We start from the raw sequence: 17,982 nt of genomic DNA, 5'->3' as shown, positions 1-17,982 counted from the left end.
AAAAAACCCAAATGTATATGTGCTGCAGGGCTTTGATCATGCTAGAGATGTCTGTGGACTTCTTTAGGTAGGAAACAGATGTACAGGGGGCATTAATGCTTGAACATTTGTTTAGACATTTTTACATTGGTTCGCTTAGTTTTTTCTAGGAAGCTTGTTTAGCAGGCTCAGGCTGCTGCTGCAGTGCATGCTGCAATGTTGATCCTTACCTACAAGGGGCAGGAACAAAGGGCTCCAGGAGGGCTCTGGTCATGCCTAGCTGTGGTCATAGATGGGTTATTAGCCACCTTTAAATAAAGGTGACAATAGCGTTTGTATTTTTGTTGGGTACAGACAATTAAAATACTGAACAGTAGCATCACTGGTAGAGCAGAGGAGGACTGGGACTATGCCGTGAGAATGAACAACCAAGCAGATACAGAGCTTAGAAGGGGCTTACAAGTCAAACCTGAAGGTGGTTCAATGAAACAATTTCCTAGTAAGCAGAAAATGGAAGGTTTTTGTGATGGATGGATATAGCAACCATATTTTGAGCAGACAGAAAGTTGAAATGTTTGGTTTAGGAAAAGATAAATGAAGAGTTTTTGAACAGAACTTTTTTACTGGATTAATGTAAAGAAATATATATATATAAGATTAAAATTGGATACATTGAAAGATTTAAACTAAGTAGGAGGGCTTCAGTCTTCAAGCTTCTGCCTCACTGACAGTGTAAGAAATAGAAGCATGGTTACATTAGCTGTCATCACAGAGAGCGAATACTGAGAAATCCAGCAGGAGTGAGAATAACAGAGCAAGTCACGGGATAAATGGACAGCAGAGCACTGGGCTCGAGTGGAGGTGGTAGAGGTGGGTGTAAAGCAGAAGGCAAGAACAAGGACAGACAAATCAGACACACAGTCGTGATTTCCGGAGGCAGACTGATACCAAGCAGGGGTGTGATGGGAGTTATCAGAGGTGCAGCAGTCCCACTCTGTTCTTGCACAGGAGGGGAGGATGGAAAGGGGAGGGAATCCACGGTTACCCTGCAGTGAAAAGCTTCCCATAAAGCACCAGGAACCTTTTGTCAATATACTACAGAGGCACTGCTGCAGCAGCCCTGTGTTCCTGGTGCACACAAAACCCAGAGGTGGATGGGGACACTTTTGAAAGACATGCATAAGGTAATATAAGGAAACACAGGGAGAGTGAGCACAGAAACCTGTGTGACCTGCACAGCTTCAAGAGGTCTGGAAGGGAAGACAGGAATTCTGTAACCTCAATAGAATGTTTGTTCTAAGGCAATAGTTGTCTTTTTCTGATTCTTCAGTCCAGAAAACGTATTTCATATAAGTAGCCAGAAGCCAGTCGATTTGTACAACCCAGCAGCCTTGGCCTTTACTTTTTACTGTTTCACAACCTTCTCCCCCACCCCCCTCACCCCACACCTGGTGTTCATGACGTGATGTCGCATCCCCAGGAGAGTACAACGAGTGAGTTTATCCACTCGCCTGCCTCCGGCTGTCCCGGGAATACAGCTCAGCCCAGAGAGGAGCGGGCTTGAGAAGATCCCTTTAGACAGTGGACCTCCTGCTTGAAAAGGAATGAAAAAGCCAACTCTGAGGAGAGTGGGATGGGGAGCAGCAGCGCGCCCCCCCGGGGGTGCATTCCCCAGCGCCGTTTGAGGCCGCTCAGCTCTATAAACGCCATTTGCATCGGGCTGGGATGTAACAAGAGCTGTAAATCACTGACGGCGGAGCGAGCTCCTCCAGGGGCAGACACGGCGGAGCCGAGCCTCAGTGAGCTGTGGCAATGTGTGAACGGTGTCTTTTGTTAGGGGGGAGGACTGATGGCAATTAGATGATACTTATCTGGCCCTTTGATGTGTATTTACACATACAACGTTTTCCTCCGGGGCTTGCGGTATAAAGGAGGAGCCGTGCTCCCCGACACCCTCCTTCCCGGCATCTCCGAAGCAAGGCAGGATGACCAAAGCCCCTTTCTCTGTGGAGTGGTTGTCCCAGAGCAGCCAGGCCCTCAAGAGCCCCGCCGAGGGCTCGCCGCACCGAGCATCCCCTGCAGGCCACCGGCCCGGCTCCGGCTCCAGCCCCGGCTTGAGGGAGCGGGACGAGGAGCAGCCCGCCGGGCCGCGGGCCGGGAGGGGCGACAGGAGCGGGGAGCACTTGTCGACCCCCCCCGCTGCAGGTAACCGCGGGGCCCGCGGCCGTCGGGGCACCCTGCGAGGAGGAGGAGGAGGAGGAGGGCGGAGGCGAGGGCGCGGTTCCCCCGCCACCCTCAGGGCGCCGGTAGACGCACCTGGGCGGTGGCTGCTCGGAGGCGAAGGAGGCGGGCGGGCACCCCCGAGGTTCCCGGCCCCTGGGTGACCCTTGTCTCCCCTTCCCCAGGAGCAGGCGGGCGGCCGTGGGGAGCGGGGCAGTCCCCGCCGGAGGGGGGTCCCGAGTGCTCGAGCCCCGAGGACCCCGGCGGCCGCGGCGGGCGGCGGCTGCGCACGGCCTTCAGCGCCGAGCAGATCAGCACCCTGGAGAGCTCCTTCCAGCGGCAGCAGTACCTGGGGGCCGCCGAGCGCCGCAAGCTGGCGGGCAGGATGCGGCTCTCGGAGGTGCAGGTGAGCGGCGGCGGCGGCGGGGCCCGGGCGCGGGCTGCGGGCTGCGGGCTGCGGGCCGCTGTAACCTCCGCTCTTCCCCCCGCAGATCAAGACCTGGTTTCAGAACCGCCGGATGAAGCTCAAGCGGCAGCTGCAGGAGCTGAGGACGGAGCCGTTCTGCAGCCCCCCCCTCCCTTACGGACCTCAGGGCGGCGTTGTGCCCTTGCCGCTCACCTACGTGGCCCGGCCGCCGCCTCTGCCCCGGCAAGGGGCCGCCGCTACGGGCTTCGCCTTGGCGGCGCTGCCGGCGCCCAGCCTGGACCTCAGCAGCGCCTGCAGGGCGCGGCCTGTGGGCTTCTGGGCGGCACCCTGCTTCGTGGGGTACAGGGACCCCAGAGCTTTCTTGCTGGGTGTCTGACCCTCCGATACGGACTGTGACTCGGGAGGATTTGCACTACTGACGGCTATCTGGGCTGCCCTCGTCCCTAACTGCCCGGCAGAGTCATGATGCAGCACTGAGCAAAATATTTTGCAGAGGCGCACGGGACAGTCTGAATCGTGGACTTCAGGCCCCTGCGTTTATAGGCAACTGTGCAAAATAGAAACATGGCGGGGCAAACGCTAATATAAATGGCATCTTTTAATAAATCTAAAGTTTTTCCGCTTTCATGTGAATTCCTTCCACAAGGATTGCAGAGCTGTTTATCCTGCCCTAACAGGGAGAGCTCCTCTTCCTTGAAGGAAGCGTGGACTTCTTATTCTCTAGATCTGTTCCGGCCCCCTGCAGTTTGCTGAGGGCGAGTACAAAAAAGCGTGAATTTCCCCCGTCCTTTAAAGCAGGTATGCAACCACCTTCAGCTACTTCCTAGGTGGCATTTTCTCTGATGGGACTGTGCTTTTAACCAAATATATGAATACGCCTGTTACTAATACTTAATACCGGGCTTGCTATAGTAGTGGAACGAATGATTTCTGTCGGAGCCCTTCAAATAACATATAGAACGTGATTTTAAGATGTAAAAAGTGACGTTCTAAATAAATATGTATATATATCTTCATGTTTTCATGTGCAGTCTCAGTAGATTAGTAAAGACCTCTTGCCTAAACAGATCTTGGAAAGGATCTACCCTTGAAATTTCTTATCAGCAAAGTAGTATCTTGGCATCTCACATCCATCTAATAGGGTATGAGGGTGGTGATCAAGAGAAATGTGACATTCCAAAGCTGGTTTTCCTAAGTGGCGGTCAAGTGTGTAACCATTGTGCTATGCACTTTTTTAATTTGAATCATGCTTTAGAAAACTTAAGATCAAAATGGCCTAATTTCAGGCTAGAGAAAGGGCTCTGAGAAATGATCCTTGACTGATGTAAGTTGCCATAAAGCTTTCAAAGTCAATTGTCAACTAACATGAAAAGAGCAATAAAAAGTTCCTTCACTTTAGAGAAGATTTCCGGCACACTTGCAATCTGGGCTCATAGAATGAATGGTCCGAGGGTTCTCTGTCAGTCATCCTTGAACACACCTATTTTTGTTTGTAGCTGGGGGGGCTAAACCTGCCACTTGAGTACACTTGCCCGGTAAAAAGCAACATTATGTGTCTCTGAAGGCCTTTGATTTTCTGAGTAGCTGTCACATTTAGAAGTCTCCTTAATTATTTTGTAATCCATGCTGTATTTTTCTAGTCTTTTGAGATACTACTATTTGCTTCCAATTGTACAATTGATGTGGCTTTAATGCAAAAGTTTCAGAAAACTAAGGTCTCGGGTGCTATCAATCTTGCTGAGACCTTTTCAGGAACATGATGCAGTTTGGGATTAAGGACGTTTGTTGACACGAGATAAAAATTCCCATTGCATGGAGGCTTGTTTCTCAAAGTCAGGTATTAGTAAACAGCTATATTGATTCGAAGGAAAAAAAAGTCTGCAATTCTCTCTGACTCTTTCCAGAGTTATTAAGGAACTGGGATGTTTCCAGAAAGCTCTGTAATGGTTAATATTTTCTTTACTGCGAACAGCGACATTTTTTAAAATAGAAAAATAGTCAAGGCCCATAAGTACACAATATACATTAAAAAAGAAATTATAAGATGTCTTAAGCGTGAGACTCAATTTGACTATCCCGTTTTCAAGGGGTCAGTGGTTGATCGGTTTGTAGTCTTGTGTGGCCGCAGAGACGACCCCCACCTCTCCCCCGTACAGAAAGAACAGCCGCAGCCTTTCGCCCTGTTAGAAGCCAGAGCCGGCGGCACAGGGGCTGAAGTGGGGGGGGGGGGGGCAGCACCCTCCAAGGGCACCGGGGCTGCCCGCAGCGCTGCAGGAGCGCCCCAGCCCCCGACCAAATGTGGGGAGGGTGAAGGGGAGGGTGAAGCGGAGGGGGGGGGGGGGGGGGGGGGGCGGGGAGCACCGCCACAGCTGGGCCCGGGGGAGGTGAGAGGGAGATGAAAGGGCTGGGGAGGAGAGGAGGAGAACAAAGTGCTCCCGCCCGCGGAGGGTGACTGCTTCCGTCGGGACAGGGTTTGGGCGGCGGCGGAGCACACTCCCCCACGCACCCCCAGGAGTAACAGGGGAGAGGCAGGAGAGCACCTTATCGGGGTCTCCAAGTGTTCCGGGTGGGCTGAGCCCTGCCCGGGTGGCTGTCCCGGCCTTTCCCGGCCGCCGGGCCGGGCTGACCCGGGCGATGGGAGGGCCCCCAGGCTGCACCCTTCACACAACCGGCGTCCCTGGAGGTTCCCTCCTGGAGCGGTTCCACCGGTTTCGAGCAAGCCGGAGGCGAGCGGGGCTGCGGGGACAACTTGTAGTGTTGCAATCAGCCACGATGTAAGCCCACAGAGTGCGGGGACCAGACTGGGACAAGCAGAGCTGCGGGGCCGAGCGGCACCGGCCACAGGGAAACTGCGGAGGTGGAGGCTTTGCTTGCGGGGTGCTTGCGTGCCGTTCCCTGCAGCCTTGTTGAGGCAGACTGAGAGGCGCGGGTGGGCTAGCGGGGCGAAGGGGGTCCCCGTCCTTGGGCGTATGAGCTGCAGAGCGGCTGGCTAGGGAGAAGCCAGGTTGTGCTTGAAAAGGTGCTAATCATCACTTAACATAATGACTCCTTGGCCACATGTATACTCAACAAGCATACCAGGTGCCTTGCCAGCGTTCGGGAAGCGCTAGTTTGCAATTACTGTCCCGTTTCCCAACAAGTGCTCAAATGAACGCGAGATTTGATGCTCACTTGGTGGAGTCCCTAATGGTAGCAGATTCGTCCGAATATCTACATGATAATTCCTCGTCTACCTGCAAAAGCCGGCCTTCTCTAGAAGGTAACAGCTACATTCGAGTGATCTAGAAAACTGTAAGTGAAATAATTTCATTTTTGCTAAAGCGGTCCGATTCTGTTACTAAAACGTGGTTGCAAGTTTTCCCTTTGATTTGGGAGTAGGAAACTAGCGACGTTCCTTCGTGGTTTATTCCTACTTGCTTGAATTTCTCATCTGCTGTCTTTTAACCTCGGCAGCAACGAAGGGCTGCTGCGCACCGGCAGCCCCGCCGGAGACCCACGGCCACCCTGCCCTGCCACCGCGCCCGGGGTGGCATCACCCGGCCCCGCGGGTCACCCCCGGGCCGCTCCCCGGCGCGGCTGAGCCCCCTTCCTCTAGCACTCCCCTTTGTGTCTTTAATCGCATCACAATAACCACCTGCACCGGAATGCTCTCCGGCAGGACAAAGCGGCGTCTTGCAAGCCAGCTAAAAATGGGAAAGCAAGCCGAGTCGATTAGCTGGGGAGGAGCAGCTTAATGCTGGTGCGGCGAAACTGGTGGAGCTCCCGGCCTGGCGGCTCTTGAGGAAGAGGCTGTATAACCTGGAAACTAGGCTCCCCGGGGAGGAAAAGGGGGTGGGAGGGGAAAATTGCCGCAGCATTAACTTCAAAGGCTTTCTCCCCTGCAGCGTTTGCGCGGGGGGGGGAAGCGAGACGGAGGGAGCGGCGCGGTGATGGGTGATGCCGGGGCCGCCCGCCCGCCGAGCGCCTCCTCCCAGTTTGGCGAAAGCGGCCAACAGGGCACTGGGGACAGTGTCGGTGCATCTCCCCCCCCGCAGCTCCCAGACACGGTGGAGCCACTCCAGGGACCTCTTTACAAACCAGGTGAAGTTATTCGGCGCTGTGTGCTAACCGGGAAGAGATCTCGCACTGGCGGGCCATTACTTGTAATTGCTGCCCATTATCTCTTTCTTTGATACGCAATTAGATGACAATTAACTTGATAAATCCCACCGAAGCGTGGGGGAGGAAGAAAGAGGCGAGATCTCTTGGTCTCGATGTGTTCCCTGCGTAGACTTTACTACTTTTCCTTCATATTTGTCTCTCAAACTCCCAGGCCTTGACCTAGTGTTATCTTCTAACAGCGTTTGGTAGGGAGCTAATCCCGGCATCTCTTTGGTATTCAAGTAGGTTAAGTACTTTAATTCTTATTTTAGTGCTTGGTTATTCTGCCTGGGCAATTCTGAACAAAGCTGGAGGTGTTAAGTCCTCAGGCAACGTGGCGATGGCGCCCATGGGAATTCAAGTGCCGGTTTGTTTCATGCTAACTTGCGCTTAACTTATCTAGGGCTTTGTCCATTCGTTGCACAAAAGGCTCAATGAGATTTGCCCGATAAATCGGGTTTTTTTCCACGCAAGGCGAGCGTTCGCTGCCGCAGATCCTGAGCAGGGGTGCCTGGCCTTGCGGCGCGCAAGGGCAGAGGGAGCCGCGCCGCCGGGTGACTCAGTGGCGTTTGTCATTGATCGCCTGCTCGCCCGCATTGTTCCCCTGGGCGAGGGAGCGGCTGGGTGATGGCACTGTTAGTGTTCGCCAACACTTCAAACAGAAGAGCATCTATTCCGAAACAATCGATCTCGTTGATGCCTAATTGACTATCTAATAGCACCTATCAGGACATCAAAGGAGGCGCTGAATAACCTCGTTAGCATTTCCAAAGGGGAGCGGTGGAGGGTACAAACACTTACCGACAGTCCCGAGGGCAGGGAGCCCAGCCCAGGCTCTGCGGCTAGTTGCTCTCCTGGGTTTTCTATGGTCCCAGCTGGAGCAGGGCGAAATGTCTTGTCTCGCCTGTACTTCCAGCAATATTAACCTCGTGCCCTGCAGTACATCAGCTCACTTGCCTCTGAAGGACGGCTCAGCTGCCCCAGACTCTCCTTCTGTCTATTTGTCCAACTAAACAGGGTGGGTTTGGCTGTTCTTCCCCCGGGGTGTGTGTGGGGTGGGTGGGAGGTGGCACTGCAGTTGTTCTTACTGCATTCTCTGTCATCCCCACTTTTCTGGTTTTGTCAAGGTAACTTTGAAATACCTGGGCTTTTCAGACAGATAGATGAGATGTGCCTGTGATGGATCCAGTAACTTAGTAGCCCAGCAGGTCCTCGGTCTGGTGACATAGTACATCAGCTCTTAATCCGTGATAAACACCATGCTGGCTTGCTCAGTATACTGGTTTTTTTCATGGATTACTTCTTACAAACATAGCTAGTAGAAAGGAAGTTTTGAAACTGAAGATTTGCCCAATTATGCTAGAAATTGTTTTTTCCTGTGCAAGATTGTTCTTCTGGTTTCCAATTTGTGGCCATTTTTTCTTACACTGTCACACAAAACCAGGTGTGATGGTATGTTGAAGGACTTGGCACACCAACAGCATTCTTGGAGATACAAGTACTTCAACTTCTAGTAAAGGGGGAGCTTCTAGGAAGTGGTGCAGGAAATGCTGCAGCCTAGATAATGGGCTGAACCTTCCCCCCCCCCCCCAAAAAAAAAAAAAAAACAAACACCAAAAAAACCCGAAAACAAAACCTTAATGTGCTTAGAGTTGCTACAGTCTTGCCTGTTCTCGTGGGTTTATACTTTGTGTGTGTGCACAAAGCCCCCAAAGAAACATTCCTATTGTGTACTAGTGAGATAAATCTACCATTTGTCCCTAGAGGTCTTGTAGTTCACATGAAAAGAGTACTTTGTCCTGATGACCTCAGCTGTAATTCTCACATCCTGGCATTAATCACAGCACCTAAATTCAGGGTATAATACTGAGTTACAAGTGCACAAGTTATCAGTAAATTTCTTGAAGCAAGCGTGTTTATTGTGGTTGTAAGTCTTACACACAAATGCAGAACAATAAATATTTTGAAATATGATTTGGAGAAATAGGTCCACCATGTTCTTAGTGTAAGTTGTGTTAAAATAAAACCTACTGAACAAAAAAAAGCCAACCATGTATTTTTCAAGATAATACCCAGTATAATAATACAGTATCTGAGTATACAGAATTCTACATGAAAAGACATTAATTTCCCTGAAAACTTAGATTTATTTTGGATCATGGTTATAAATCAATTGAATGATACCAAAATTTCAAGTGATACAAAAGAATTGCAAGGAAGTAAATTTGTGTCTCCTTACAAGCACCATATTTCTGCAGGGTGAGGGAAGGATTTAATACAGCTGCAGAGCCTCTTATCCACTCAGGGTCCAGGATCATCAAATTTTTCAAGTTTCTCAAGCTGCCACCTCTTTATGGTGGGAACTACAACAGCCATGTAACACCTCTTACTCCTTCCCCATCTGTTCCAGGATTTTGTGGTCCACAGATGCAGCTATTTTCATGCGGGGCAGGGGGGAGCACAATTCTAGGGTTGGGTATATACATCTTACTCAACAGGAAATTCAGATTGGATTCTAATTTTTAAAATAATAATAATAATAAAAAGTCAATTTTCATTGACTTTCAGGGAACAGTGGGACAGGTCAGCAGCTTCCCTGCATCCTCAGTCGAATGAGAGGGGAAATGGCAGCAGCTGTTCAGGGGTACCAACAGATCCCCTCTAGAAGACACATAATGTATAAATGCAAATGTGCATGCTGGTCTCTTTGGGCACAGAACTGAATGGTCATCTCATGCCTGGTTTAATTTTGGTGGTAGGGATGAAGCATCTCTCTACATGGTAGTTCATAGGTGTCATTGTGTGTCTGGGTGGGAGGAGGGCAGGGCACAGAGGACCCAGGGCTGCCTGGATTGCCTTAGGTTCCAGCTGCTGGAGAACTGGTGGGGAGGCTGCCCTGGGGTGCTGGGTGGGTGTGTGCTCAGCTTAGGAGCTTCTGGATCCTAGTGGTTATCAAGTAGCACCTCCAAATTAGTTTTGGTGAGATAGTCCAGCTCTGCAGATAGTATGCAAGGCCTTACAAAGAACAACTTGCTGTGAATGAGTTTATATGTGGTGGAGCCTGAGTTTTTCTGCTTGGATTTGTCCACAGAAGGGGTTGTTCAGAAATGGATGCTCTGAAATAAGATGGAAATAGTGAGTATAGTGGTGCGTTTGCTCCAGAAAACAAGGGACCATACACAGGTAGAATAGTTCAGAAATGGTTATAAAATCCAGAAATTATTAAAGTTAATATGCAGGTACTTTGCCCCTTTGGGGAGCAGTGAGTGACCTATCCCTGCTTGACTGAAAGGTGCCTAGGAAATGCTATGGGGTTTAAACACACACCTCTTACGGTTGTTTTGGTTGGGTCAGTGGCACTCACAGGTATGTGTTTCTGATCCAGGGAGGGAGTCTGGTCTCCAGATCAGTGTTCAACTGCTTGGGCATTTGCACTGGCTTGCACCTACCAGCTAAAATGACAGTCTTGTGCCAGCAGCGAGTGAACCTCCATTAGTGGCTGTGCCCAGCACCCCACAAGGAGCAGGCCCATCTCTCAGTCAGGGCTGTGCTGTGGCAAGTAGGGCCTCTCCCACCCGTGCCCGTAGGGACCGGTGTTGCAAACAAATCTCCAGGAGGAATCCAGCTCCTGGGCTCGGTAAGGTCTGCATTGCTCTAGTGCCTGGGCTTTATCGCTCCCCTGGGGCCAGAGCTGGGATAAGCTGCCGTGGCCTTTGTGGGGGCTGGAGGGGTCGATAACCCCCTGTCCATTTCCATGGCCATGGAATTATGGGAACTCTTGAAACAATGAAAATGAGTAGTACAAATATTAATTTCTCCCCTGATCCTTCATAATAAACTGTGGAGTTCTGAGGGGAGTTGCTTTGATTGGGGTGTTTGACTTATTTTAAGAGTTGGGCTTTTTTTGTGTGGTGGTTTTTCATTTTGTTTTGGTTTTTCTTCAAAGAAAGAAAACTCATATCTACACTGATGCGTGGGAAGTTAGGTTATTGTCGTGTCGTTAGAAAGAAACAAGATCCTGCCCCATTAGTCCCGGGTTTATGGTGCCCACACCTTTCAGTTGGCATCCCAGTGGGAACCAAGGGGTGTTTGGTGGAACTGAGGTCCCGTCCTTGCATTCACAGAGTTCCAGGGACCGTGATTGCTTCCCCTGGTCTTCAGGAAGTGTCGAGGGTTAGAACGTGTGTTCTCCAAGTACTGCTGCTGCCAGCACCGCCATGGTCGGTGCGGTCCTTTTCACTGGGGTGGCTGAAAGCCGGTGTGAGTTGTACACAAGAAAAGCCCAGACAGGGGCTGAGCTGCCGCGATGCCCCTTTCACCAGCCAAGTTTGGCTTGGGGAGGGAGGGGAGCGTCCTGGTGTCCTCCCTGCATTACAAGGGAATCGTCCTTCTTGGGAAGCGATGTGTGGATTGGGATAGTTTGAAGTTGATGAGGTGCGAGCTTCGCTGGTGACTTAGTGCTTTGATGGCTGAACTCTTCGGGAGATGGGTTGCAGTGTCTGGCTAGACGGATGGCGCCAAGTTCAAGCTGAGCGGGTCCGGGGCCCCGCTAACCCCACAGCCCGGCCGCGGTTCCCGGGGCTGAGGGCTCAGCCTTCGGGATAGTGACTCCTTGATAGCGGCCCCCACGGCTTTTCCCCGGGAGGCCGCTCTCCCCGGCTTTCCCGGGCTTTCCCGAAGTGAAGCGCCCGGCGGCAGGGCTGGCAGGCCCCGCCAGTGCTCCATTATCCCTCAGCCAGGCATCGCCCCGCGCCCCGACGTGCGGGCCGGGCCGGCCTCGGGTGCGGGCGCAATGCGGGACCCCGCGGCTGAGAAGGGGGTGGGTGAAACCGCGCTGCTATCGGCACCGTGCGTGACTTTAAACGCCCGTTTGCGCGGTCGGGCCTGCTCGTGCCCTGCCCTCCGGGGGACAGGGGCAGGTTTGCACTTCAAGGGGTCTCTCTGGCCCCGCAGACGCGCTGGAGCCAGCGGCTGTAGACATTTGCTAGACGTGTGAACTTTCCTCCTCGCTGGGTGCTGTTATCTTTGCTCGATTCCCACTTTGATGTGGGTTCACACTTGCAAACGAGTCCACGCGGGACCGGAGCGCCCGTATAAGAGTGGGGCGAGCCCAGCGCGAGCCCAGCTCCTTTCTGCCATGAACCAGGCCGAGCTGCCTTTGGCAGAGCCCAAGCCCCACGGGCTAAGGCCCCACATCTGCTGCGCACCCCCTCCCCGCGCCCCCACCTCTCTCCGCAGTGCCCCCCTTCTAGTCAGAGCCGAGCCCCGACGGAGGGGACCGCAGCCGAGCCAGCCCGCGGACAGCGAGCCCTGCGCAGGGGTGCTGGGCCGAGGCAATCCCCGGGAGCCCACTGACCCGTGCCCGTCGGAGCCAGGTGGGTGAGGAGGGGAGAGGGTGGGAGAAGAGGGGAGGGGGCACGGGACGCACACGGGACCTCGACTCCCATCGGGACGAGAGGAGGCGGAGGTACCCCCCAGCCGGGGAAGAGGCCTCATCACCGCCCCTTCCCTCCTCCCTTGCAGCCCCCGACGGCGGCTGGCAGAGCGCTGACGAGTCCTCGGGCTACGAGAGCGAGAGCGCGGGCGGGGAGCCCGCGGCGGCGGCGGCCGGGACCCGGGGGCGGCAGCGGCGGGCGCGGACCGCCTTCACCTCGGAGCAAGTCTGCCGGCTGGAGAAGACCTTCCAGTGCCAGAAGTACCTGGGAGCCTCGGAGCGGAGGAAGCTGGCGTCTGCCTTGCGGCTCTCGGAGATCCAGGTGGGTCCCGGATCCTGCCCGGCCCCGTCGGGCAGGGGCAGCCAGGCTCGGCAGTCCTGCACCGGCTTTCCCTGCGCTGAACAGACGCAGCAGCTCCTGCTGCCTTTCGCGGGGACTGCGGGAAGGGTGGCGAGATCGCTCGGGGATTAACGAGTTAACGCTCCGGGAACTTGGGGGCACTTTCTACTGGGGAGGAGGTATCAAGGTTCCCTTATTTCTTAATGAGGTAAACTGCTTTTCCTGGATGCGTATATACGGTCTTAAAGCCATAAAGTAATTAGTCTAAAATCGCTGAACACAGATGCTGTTTCCCTCTACAGCCCGCAAGATGCTCTGCCCTCGGTTAACCAGGGCCAAAGCATCCGTCCAACTCTTGTCAGTTCAAGTGAAGCAAAATGGCAAAAGCTGCAGAGAGACAGCTTGTGTAGTTTGCACGTTGTAAGTCCCTGATTGTCTCCTCCGCCCCACACCTCATTGTTTTTGTTGCCCAGATCAAGACCTGGTTTCAGAACCGGAGGATGAAACTGAAGAGACAGATACAGGACCACCGGTACAGCCTTCTGTCCCCTGCTCCGCTCTACAGCCACCCCGTGGGGACCCCACCAGCTCTGCTTCAGGACGGTCTCCAGTGCCCCTTTGCTCTACCGCACCAGAGACTCCTGCCTCTGACCTCGGTGCCTGCTGTGCAGTTCAGCTTCTCCTTTCCCAGATACAATGCATCACAAAGCACCTACCACTTTATGGCAAATGAGCTGCCGTGCTGCCAACATTTTCTTCCTCATCCTTCTTTCCATCCGGTTATTCAGGACAAAATAGACAAGCAATGCCACCCTGTATATGCATTACACTGAAAACACAACGGGGCAGTGTTGTATGCTGTAATGTATGTTGTGCTCAGAATTTCTTGTCTGATTTGAAAGTGCATTTATTATTTTAAGTTAAATGTGAAAAGGATTAATTTTATATTTGTACTAATTGATATTAAAATGTATTGGATGTGATGCCATACAGTAATTTTTTATTTGATAGGCTATACATTTTTAAAGTATCAGTAGTGTACCATCTAAATTCAAAAGGTCATAGACTGAAGGATGTTGCTCAAAGGGAACTGGAGGGAGAGAAGCAGTAAAAGAAACTTGCTTTTGCCAAATTTCTCATGGTGTAGGCCAATACTAAGTTCAGTCTGAAATGGGCATGTTAAGAAACTGGTTTTCATTGCATATCCCGTTTTTCACATACACACACACACATATATATATATAAAATCTGAACAGTTACATGTGCCGACTCTGTAATGGTTGCACTTGTGCAGTATAAATGAGCATGGTCACCTGAACTCTGAACTCCAGGTTTGGGTAATGGGGAAGGATTTAGATGTTTTAACATGTCCTACACTCATGCTGAGATGTATAGTCTGCCTGGTTTTTTGGGGGGGAGCCTGGACCCTAGCACTGGCATTGCATTGTGGTTTTGGCTGAGTGTATCCTCCAGGAGGAAGGATAATCTGCTGGTGAGTTTTTCTTCTGAATATATTAATTAATTTATTGCTTTGCATTTCCAGTCCCATCTTCCACATGGAAGTATCAGCTGTGTTAATCACAAATATTAAGGCAATGTTTCTTTAACCAGGAATTAAATAGTTCAAACCTTCACGATGGAAATTTCATGTTTTACAATTGCCAAAACACATAGTTTTTAAAAAGAATTTAAGAGCATAATTGTGTTTGGTTCATAACAATATCGCCTAAATGGGACTTTAACCTGCAAATTTGACTCTGATTCATCACTAAGTGCCCATGATAATTACATATTTGGAGCTTTTTTTAAGAAATTGAACCCTTTAGAAGAAACATTTAAGGGCAATAGCTCAAGTTGTGCTTTAGCAATCCGAAATTTTGTTGTTTTTTCAGTTCTTCCTGGAATCAGTTTTCACTCCAGAAAAAGCTTGGTTAACACTAATTATTTCCTGGTCTTTACAGAAGTATTTTTAATTCACCTGAAAGGTCTTAATGCATTAGAAACTAATTTGATTGCTGCATTTTAATCTAAATTTCCCTCCTCCACCCTCCAATCCAGTGAGCCATCAAGGGTTTCCAATAGCCTAGGGGCTTCGTACTTGTGAAAGGATGCCTTGGAAGGGGTAAAGAGAATTTTCTGCAATTATGGTGTTCCAAACCAGATGCAGTCTTAACTCCAGGAAGATCCAGGTTGACATGTTGGAAGCAAACTTGCTGGTCATTGGGGGAAGCGAGGGGTGGAATTCCAGGCTAAACTGTTCATTAATAGTCATGCTACATCTTCCCTGCATTATGTAGTTTGTGTTCAAAGCGACTGAGACACACATGTCCCTTCAGCTGCCTAGCTGCATCATCTCTGAGTGCTGTCCTAGTGTGGCACTGAGAGGGTATGTGGTGGGGGAAATTCCTTCAAGTGTCTCCCATCCTGCCCCCAGATAGGAAAGGTAGGGGTGCTTGAGAGCAGGGTCAGAGATAACCCTCTGCTATAGCATGCTCAGGGACTTCCTTTTTCCAGAGGTTATAATCAGACAGGAGATGAGACACAGGAGGCGGGAATTTGGATGGAAGTATGTCCTTGTTGTCTACTAAAGGCTGTTTTCAGTGTTGCTCTCCTTAGCCCCACAACACAACTGTTAATGAGAGGGGAAGGCAAGGCACAGCACCAGGCTGTTGCAGGCCCTATTTGCCAACTTTTTTTTCCTCATGAGCAACTTCTACCTAGGTAGAAGGGAAAATTTTTTTGTGTATTTTGGCTTTTTTTTTTTTCCCTCTCAACAACTGCAAAGTAGTCTAATCATCACCTGGCAAACAGGTTAGGATGGTCAGGAGGAGAGAGGGAGCAACTCCTGCTGTAGTTGCTTTATGGTGATGCAAGATACGTCTCATTATTCCCTAAAGGCTCAACTTTGCCATTTTCCATAAAGCTTGCTTTGGCCTTTTTCAGACAGCCAAGTGTTCTTGATAGCAAATCTAACAGAATCCTGCAGTTTAAAATTGGTGAGGCTGCCAAGCTGAAACTTTAGAAGAAAGAAACCTGAAATGTTTTCATTTTGAGTGTCCCAGGAGACCTGAACTTGTTAACAACTCCAATGTTTTCATCAGAAAATTTAAATTACGAGCATGTTTGACATTGGCATCAAAACACATGCTTGCTTGCCAATTAATTCCTTAGCCTCACCTCTCTTTAAATGCATTAATGAAATATGTACATCAACAAACAGGGAGGACTACTTTAGGAATGGTGCAGAATATCCAGATAAAAGACAACTTATTCAGTTTCGTTCATAGGGCTGGCACCTTTGGTACCATTTTATTTTCAATGCTAATCCCACACTCGAGTAGAATGTTTTTAAACATGTTGTCTATTACATGATCTAATTACTATGTAAATTGAAGTGTAAACATCACTCCACTTTTTCAGTGGAGATCCCCACATGAGTATAGGCCATTTTCTGAAAAGAAACTTTTGGATAGGAAAGTTTATATAGAAATTTCAATACAGCATAGTGAAGACTGTAGAGTGGAGTTTCAAATCTTCCACTCTCAGTATTACTTCTTTAAAACATGTGAATTATTTTCTACTTCAACATAAACCCCCAGATTTGAATAAAAAAATTAAAAATTGATTCATCAATCTATTTAATATAACAAAATAAATAATTATTCTTAGAGATATTTGGCAGTTTTTGTTTAGATTACAGGTAATCTTTGGCATTTTTAACAGGAAAGAAGATATGGCTGGAACCTCAGTCTTTTATGGTCATCGGTTAGTCATTGCTGGGATTACAGAAGAGTAAGAAGATAATCCTGGGCTGGGAGACAACAGTAAAGCTGGACTTGGCAAAACTGGCTGAAGGGACTGAGCTGGAACAGAAGGTAACAACAAGGCAGGGCTTGTCACAGCTGGGTGAAGGGAAGCAGCAGAGGTAGAAGAGACATTGATGTCCATCCCATGAGAATATCTGGATGTAGCAGTATTTGGGCAACAACGATAGGGCAAAAATAAGCCTGAGAAAAGAGCTTCCACCCTTGCATCTTGAGTCTGACGTTTAAACTTCATACGACGATTCTGGAACCAGGTTTTTATCTGAGGATATGGAGGGAGGGGAAAAAAAAAAAAAGAACGAATGTACTTGTCCCTTTGGCATATAATAATGCATCCTGAAGTCAGATTTATTATCAGAGTAACATAATATATTAACAGTTGTAAGATTTAGGGCCAATAACATTGATCTATATTCAGTGTAGAGTAGTTATCTTGGCATGAGGAGGGATCAAGCCGTGACAGCTCCGTGCCGGGTGGCAAGGCAATTACTCAGAGACCAGACCTGGACCAGCACTAAGCGCAGTGGGATTAGGGGGATGGGTAAGGGCACTTCTGTTAGAGAGAAACCCTGCGGTGCCGCCGAGCGGGCACACAGTTTTTAGGGAAGCATTAGCGCGCAGGTTGGAATCGCGGCGGGCAGCGCTGCCGCTGTCCCCGTCCCGCGGCGGCCATGACCCGGCCAGCCGGGCGGAGGCACCGCTCCTCTCCCGCAGCGGGCGGGAGTGTGAGGGCCGGGGCGGCGCGGGGCGCGTCCCCCGGCCCGGGCGGGGCAGCGGCGGCCCCGGCCGCGCTCACCTGGCTCTGGGAGAGGTTCAGGGCGGCGGCCAGGCGCTGCTTCTCGCTGGCGCCGATGTAGCGCTGCTCGCGGAAGCTCCGCTCCAGCTCCTGCAGCTGCGCGGACGAGAACTTGGTGCGGGGTCGCCCGGGCGCGGGGCCGCCGCCCGCCTCCGCGTCGCGCCCGGGGCTGCTGCGGTGCGCGGCATCCCGGTCCCGGCGCGCGGCTGCGGGGACAGGAGGGGGGGGGGCGGGCGCGCACCTCAGGGCGGTGACGTAGGCAGCGGCCGCACGTGCGGCTGCTCTCCGCCGGCCGCCTCGCGTGCGGCGACCGTTAGCCTAACGGCCGCCACCAACGGTCGCGCCGCCCGCCCGTGAGGAGAGGCGGGACTCACCGCGGTCCGGCGGGCTCTCGGGGCTGCCGGCGTCCCCCGGCGGGGAGCGGGGCCGGCCGGTGGCTGCGGCGCGGCTGCTCTGGGCCAGCCACTCCACTGAGAAGGGCCCCTTCTCCATCCCGCGGCGCTCCCCGCGCACTGAGGCCGCCCCGCTCCCGGGGCAAACATTTAAAGCGCCTTCTGCGGTGTGGCTCGGCAGGGCCGCCAAGCATCTAATGATGCCGAGGACAAAGGACCCCATTGAGAGGCGCTTTAATCTCCCCTTTCAGGTGGTTGTTACATCCGCCTAATCTCTACCCGCGGTAGTTAGCAGGACTCAAGGCTACCTGACCTGGCGCCAAGTTCAGCTCTGAGGCGTCTCCTGACCACGTAGCTGCTGCAATGGCATCGTGGCTTGTGCTTGCTGCGCTGCCCGAGCCGGCCCCGGCTCCCGAACCGCGCTGCCATT

At 51.6% G+C, this 17,982-nt stretch overlaps 3 protein-coding genes across 3 annotated transcripts; 2 read left to right on the top strand and 1 right to left on the bottom strand.

Annotated features, from left to right (window-relative positions):
- The first annotated feature begins 1,964 nt into the window (after positions 1 to 1,964).
- On the top strand, positions 1,965 to 3,002 carry LOC129782599 (homeobox protein HMX1-like). The gene is given in 4 exon segments (XM_055789779.1): positions 1,965 to 2,285; positions 2,317 to 2,354; positions 2,356 to 2,605; positions 2,691 to 3,002. Coding segments are annotated over 4 exon segments (921 nt in total).
- Positions 3,003 to 11,903: 8,901 nt separating this feature from the next.
- Positions 11,904 to 13,373, top strand: LOC114012616 (homeobox protein vent1-like). The gene is made up of 3 exons (XM_055820320.1): positions 11,904 to 12,141; positions 12,290 to 12,522; positions 13,014 to 13,373. Exons 1-3 carry the CDS (start codon positions 11,904 to 11,906, stop codon positions 13,371 to 13,373), a joined length of 831 nt encoding a protein of 276 aa, XP_055676295.1.
- Positions 13,374 to 16,299: 2,926 nt separating this feature from the next.
- LOC129785801 (homeobox protein vex1-like) lies at positions 16,300 to 17,775 on the bottom strand. Its single transcript, XM_055820265.1, has 3 exons — positions 17,535 to 17,775; positions 17,161 to 17,366; positions 16,300 to 16,626 (listed from the first exon to the last, which is right to left on the bottom strand). Exons 1-3 carry the CDS (start codon positions 17,773 to 17,775, stop codon positions 16,300 to 16,302), a joined length of 774 nt encoding a protein of 257 aa, XP_055676240.1.
- Between the last annotated feature and the right edge of the window lie 207 nt (positions 17,776 to 17,982).

This window comes from Falco peregrinus, chromosome 1 (assembly GCF_023634155.1).
Source record: "Falco peregrinus isolate bFalPer1 chromosome 1, bFalPer1.pri, whole genome shotgun sequence".
Classification (NCBI taxonomy): domain Eukaryota; kingdom Metazoa; phylum Chordata; class Aves; order Falconiformes; family Falconidae; genus Falco; species Falco peregrinus.
The sequence above is the reverse complement of the archived record's forward strand: the minus strand, read 5'-3'. Positions and strand labels throughout refer to the sequence as shown.

Coding starts and splice junctions, on each gene's coding strand:
- LOC129785801 (XM_055820265.1), bottom strand. CDS start 17,775: ATGGGGTCCTTTGTCCTCGGCATCATTAGATGCTTGGCGGCCCTGCCG. Junction 17,367..17,534: donor CGAGAGCCCGCCGGACCGCG/GTGAGTCCCGCC, acceptor CTGTCCCCGCAG/CCGCGCGCCGGGACCGGGAT. Junction 16,627..17,160: donor TGAACCTCTCCCAGAGCCAG/GTGAGCGCGGCC, acceptor CCATATCCTCAG/ATAAAAACCTGGTTCCAGAA.
- LOC114012616 (XM_055820320.1), top strand. CDS start 11,904: ATGAACCAGGCCGAGCTGCCTTTGGCAGAGCCCAAGCCCCACGGGCTA. Junction 12,142..12,289: donor CCCGTGCCCGTCGGAGCCAG/GTGGGTGAGGAG, acceptor CCTCCCTTGCAG/CCCCCGACGGCGGCTGGCAG. Junction 12,523..13,013: donor TGCGGCTCTCGGAGATCCAG/GTGGGTCCCGGA, acceptor TTTGTTGCCCAG/ATCAAGACCTGGTTTCAGAA.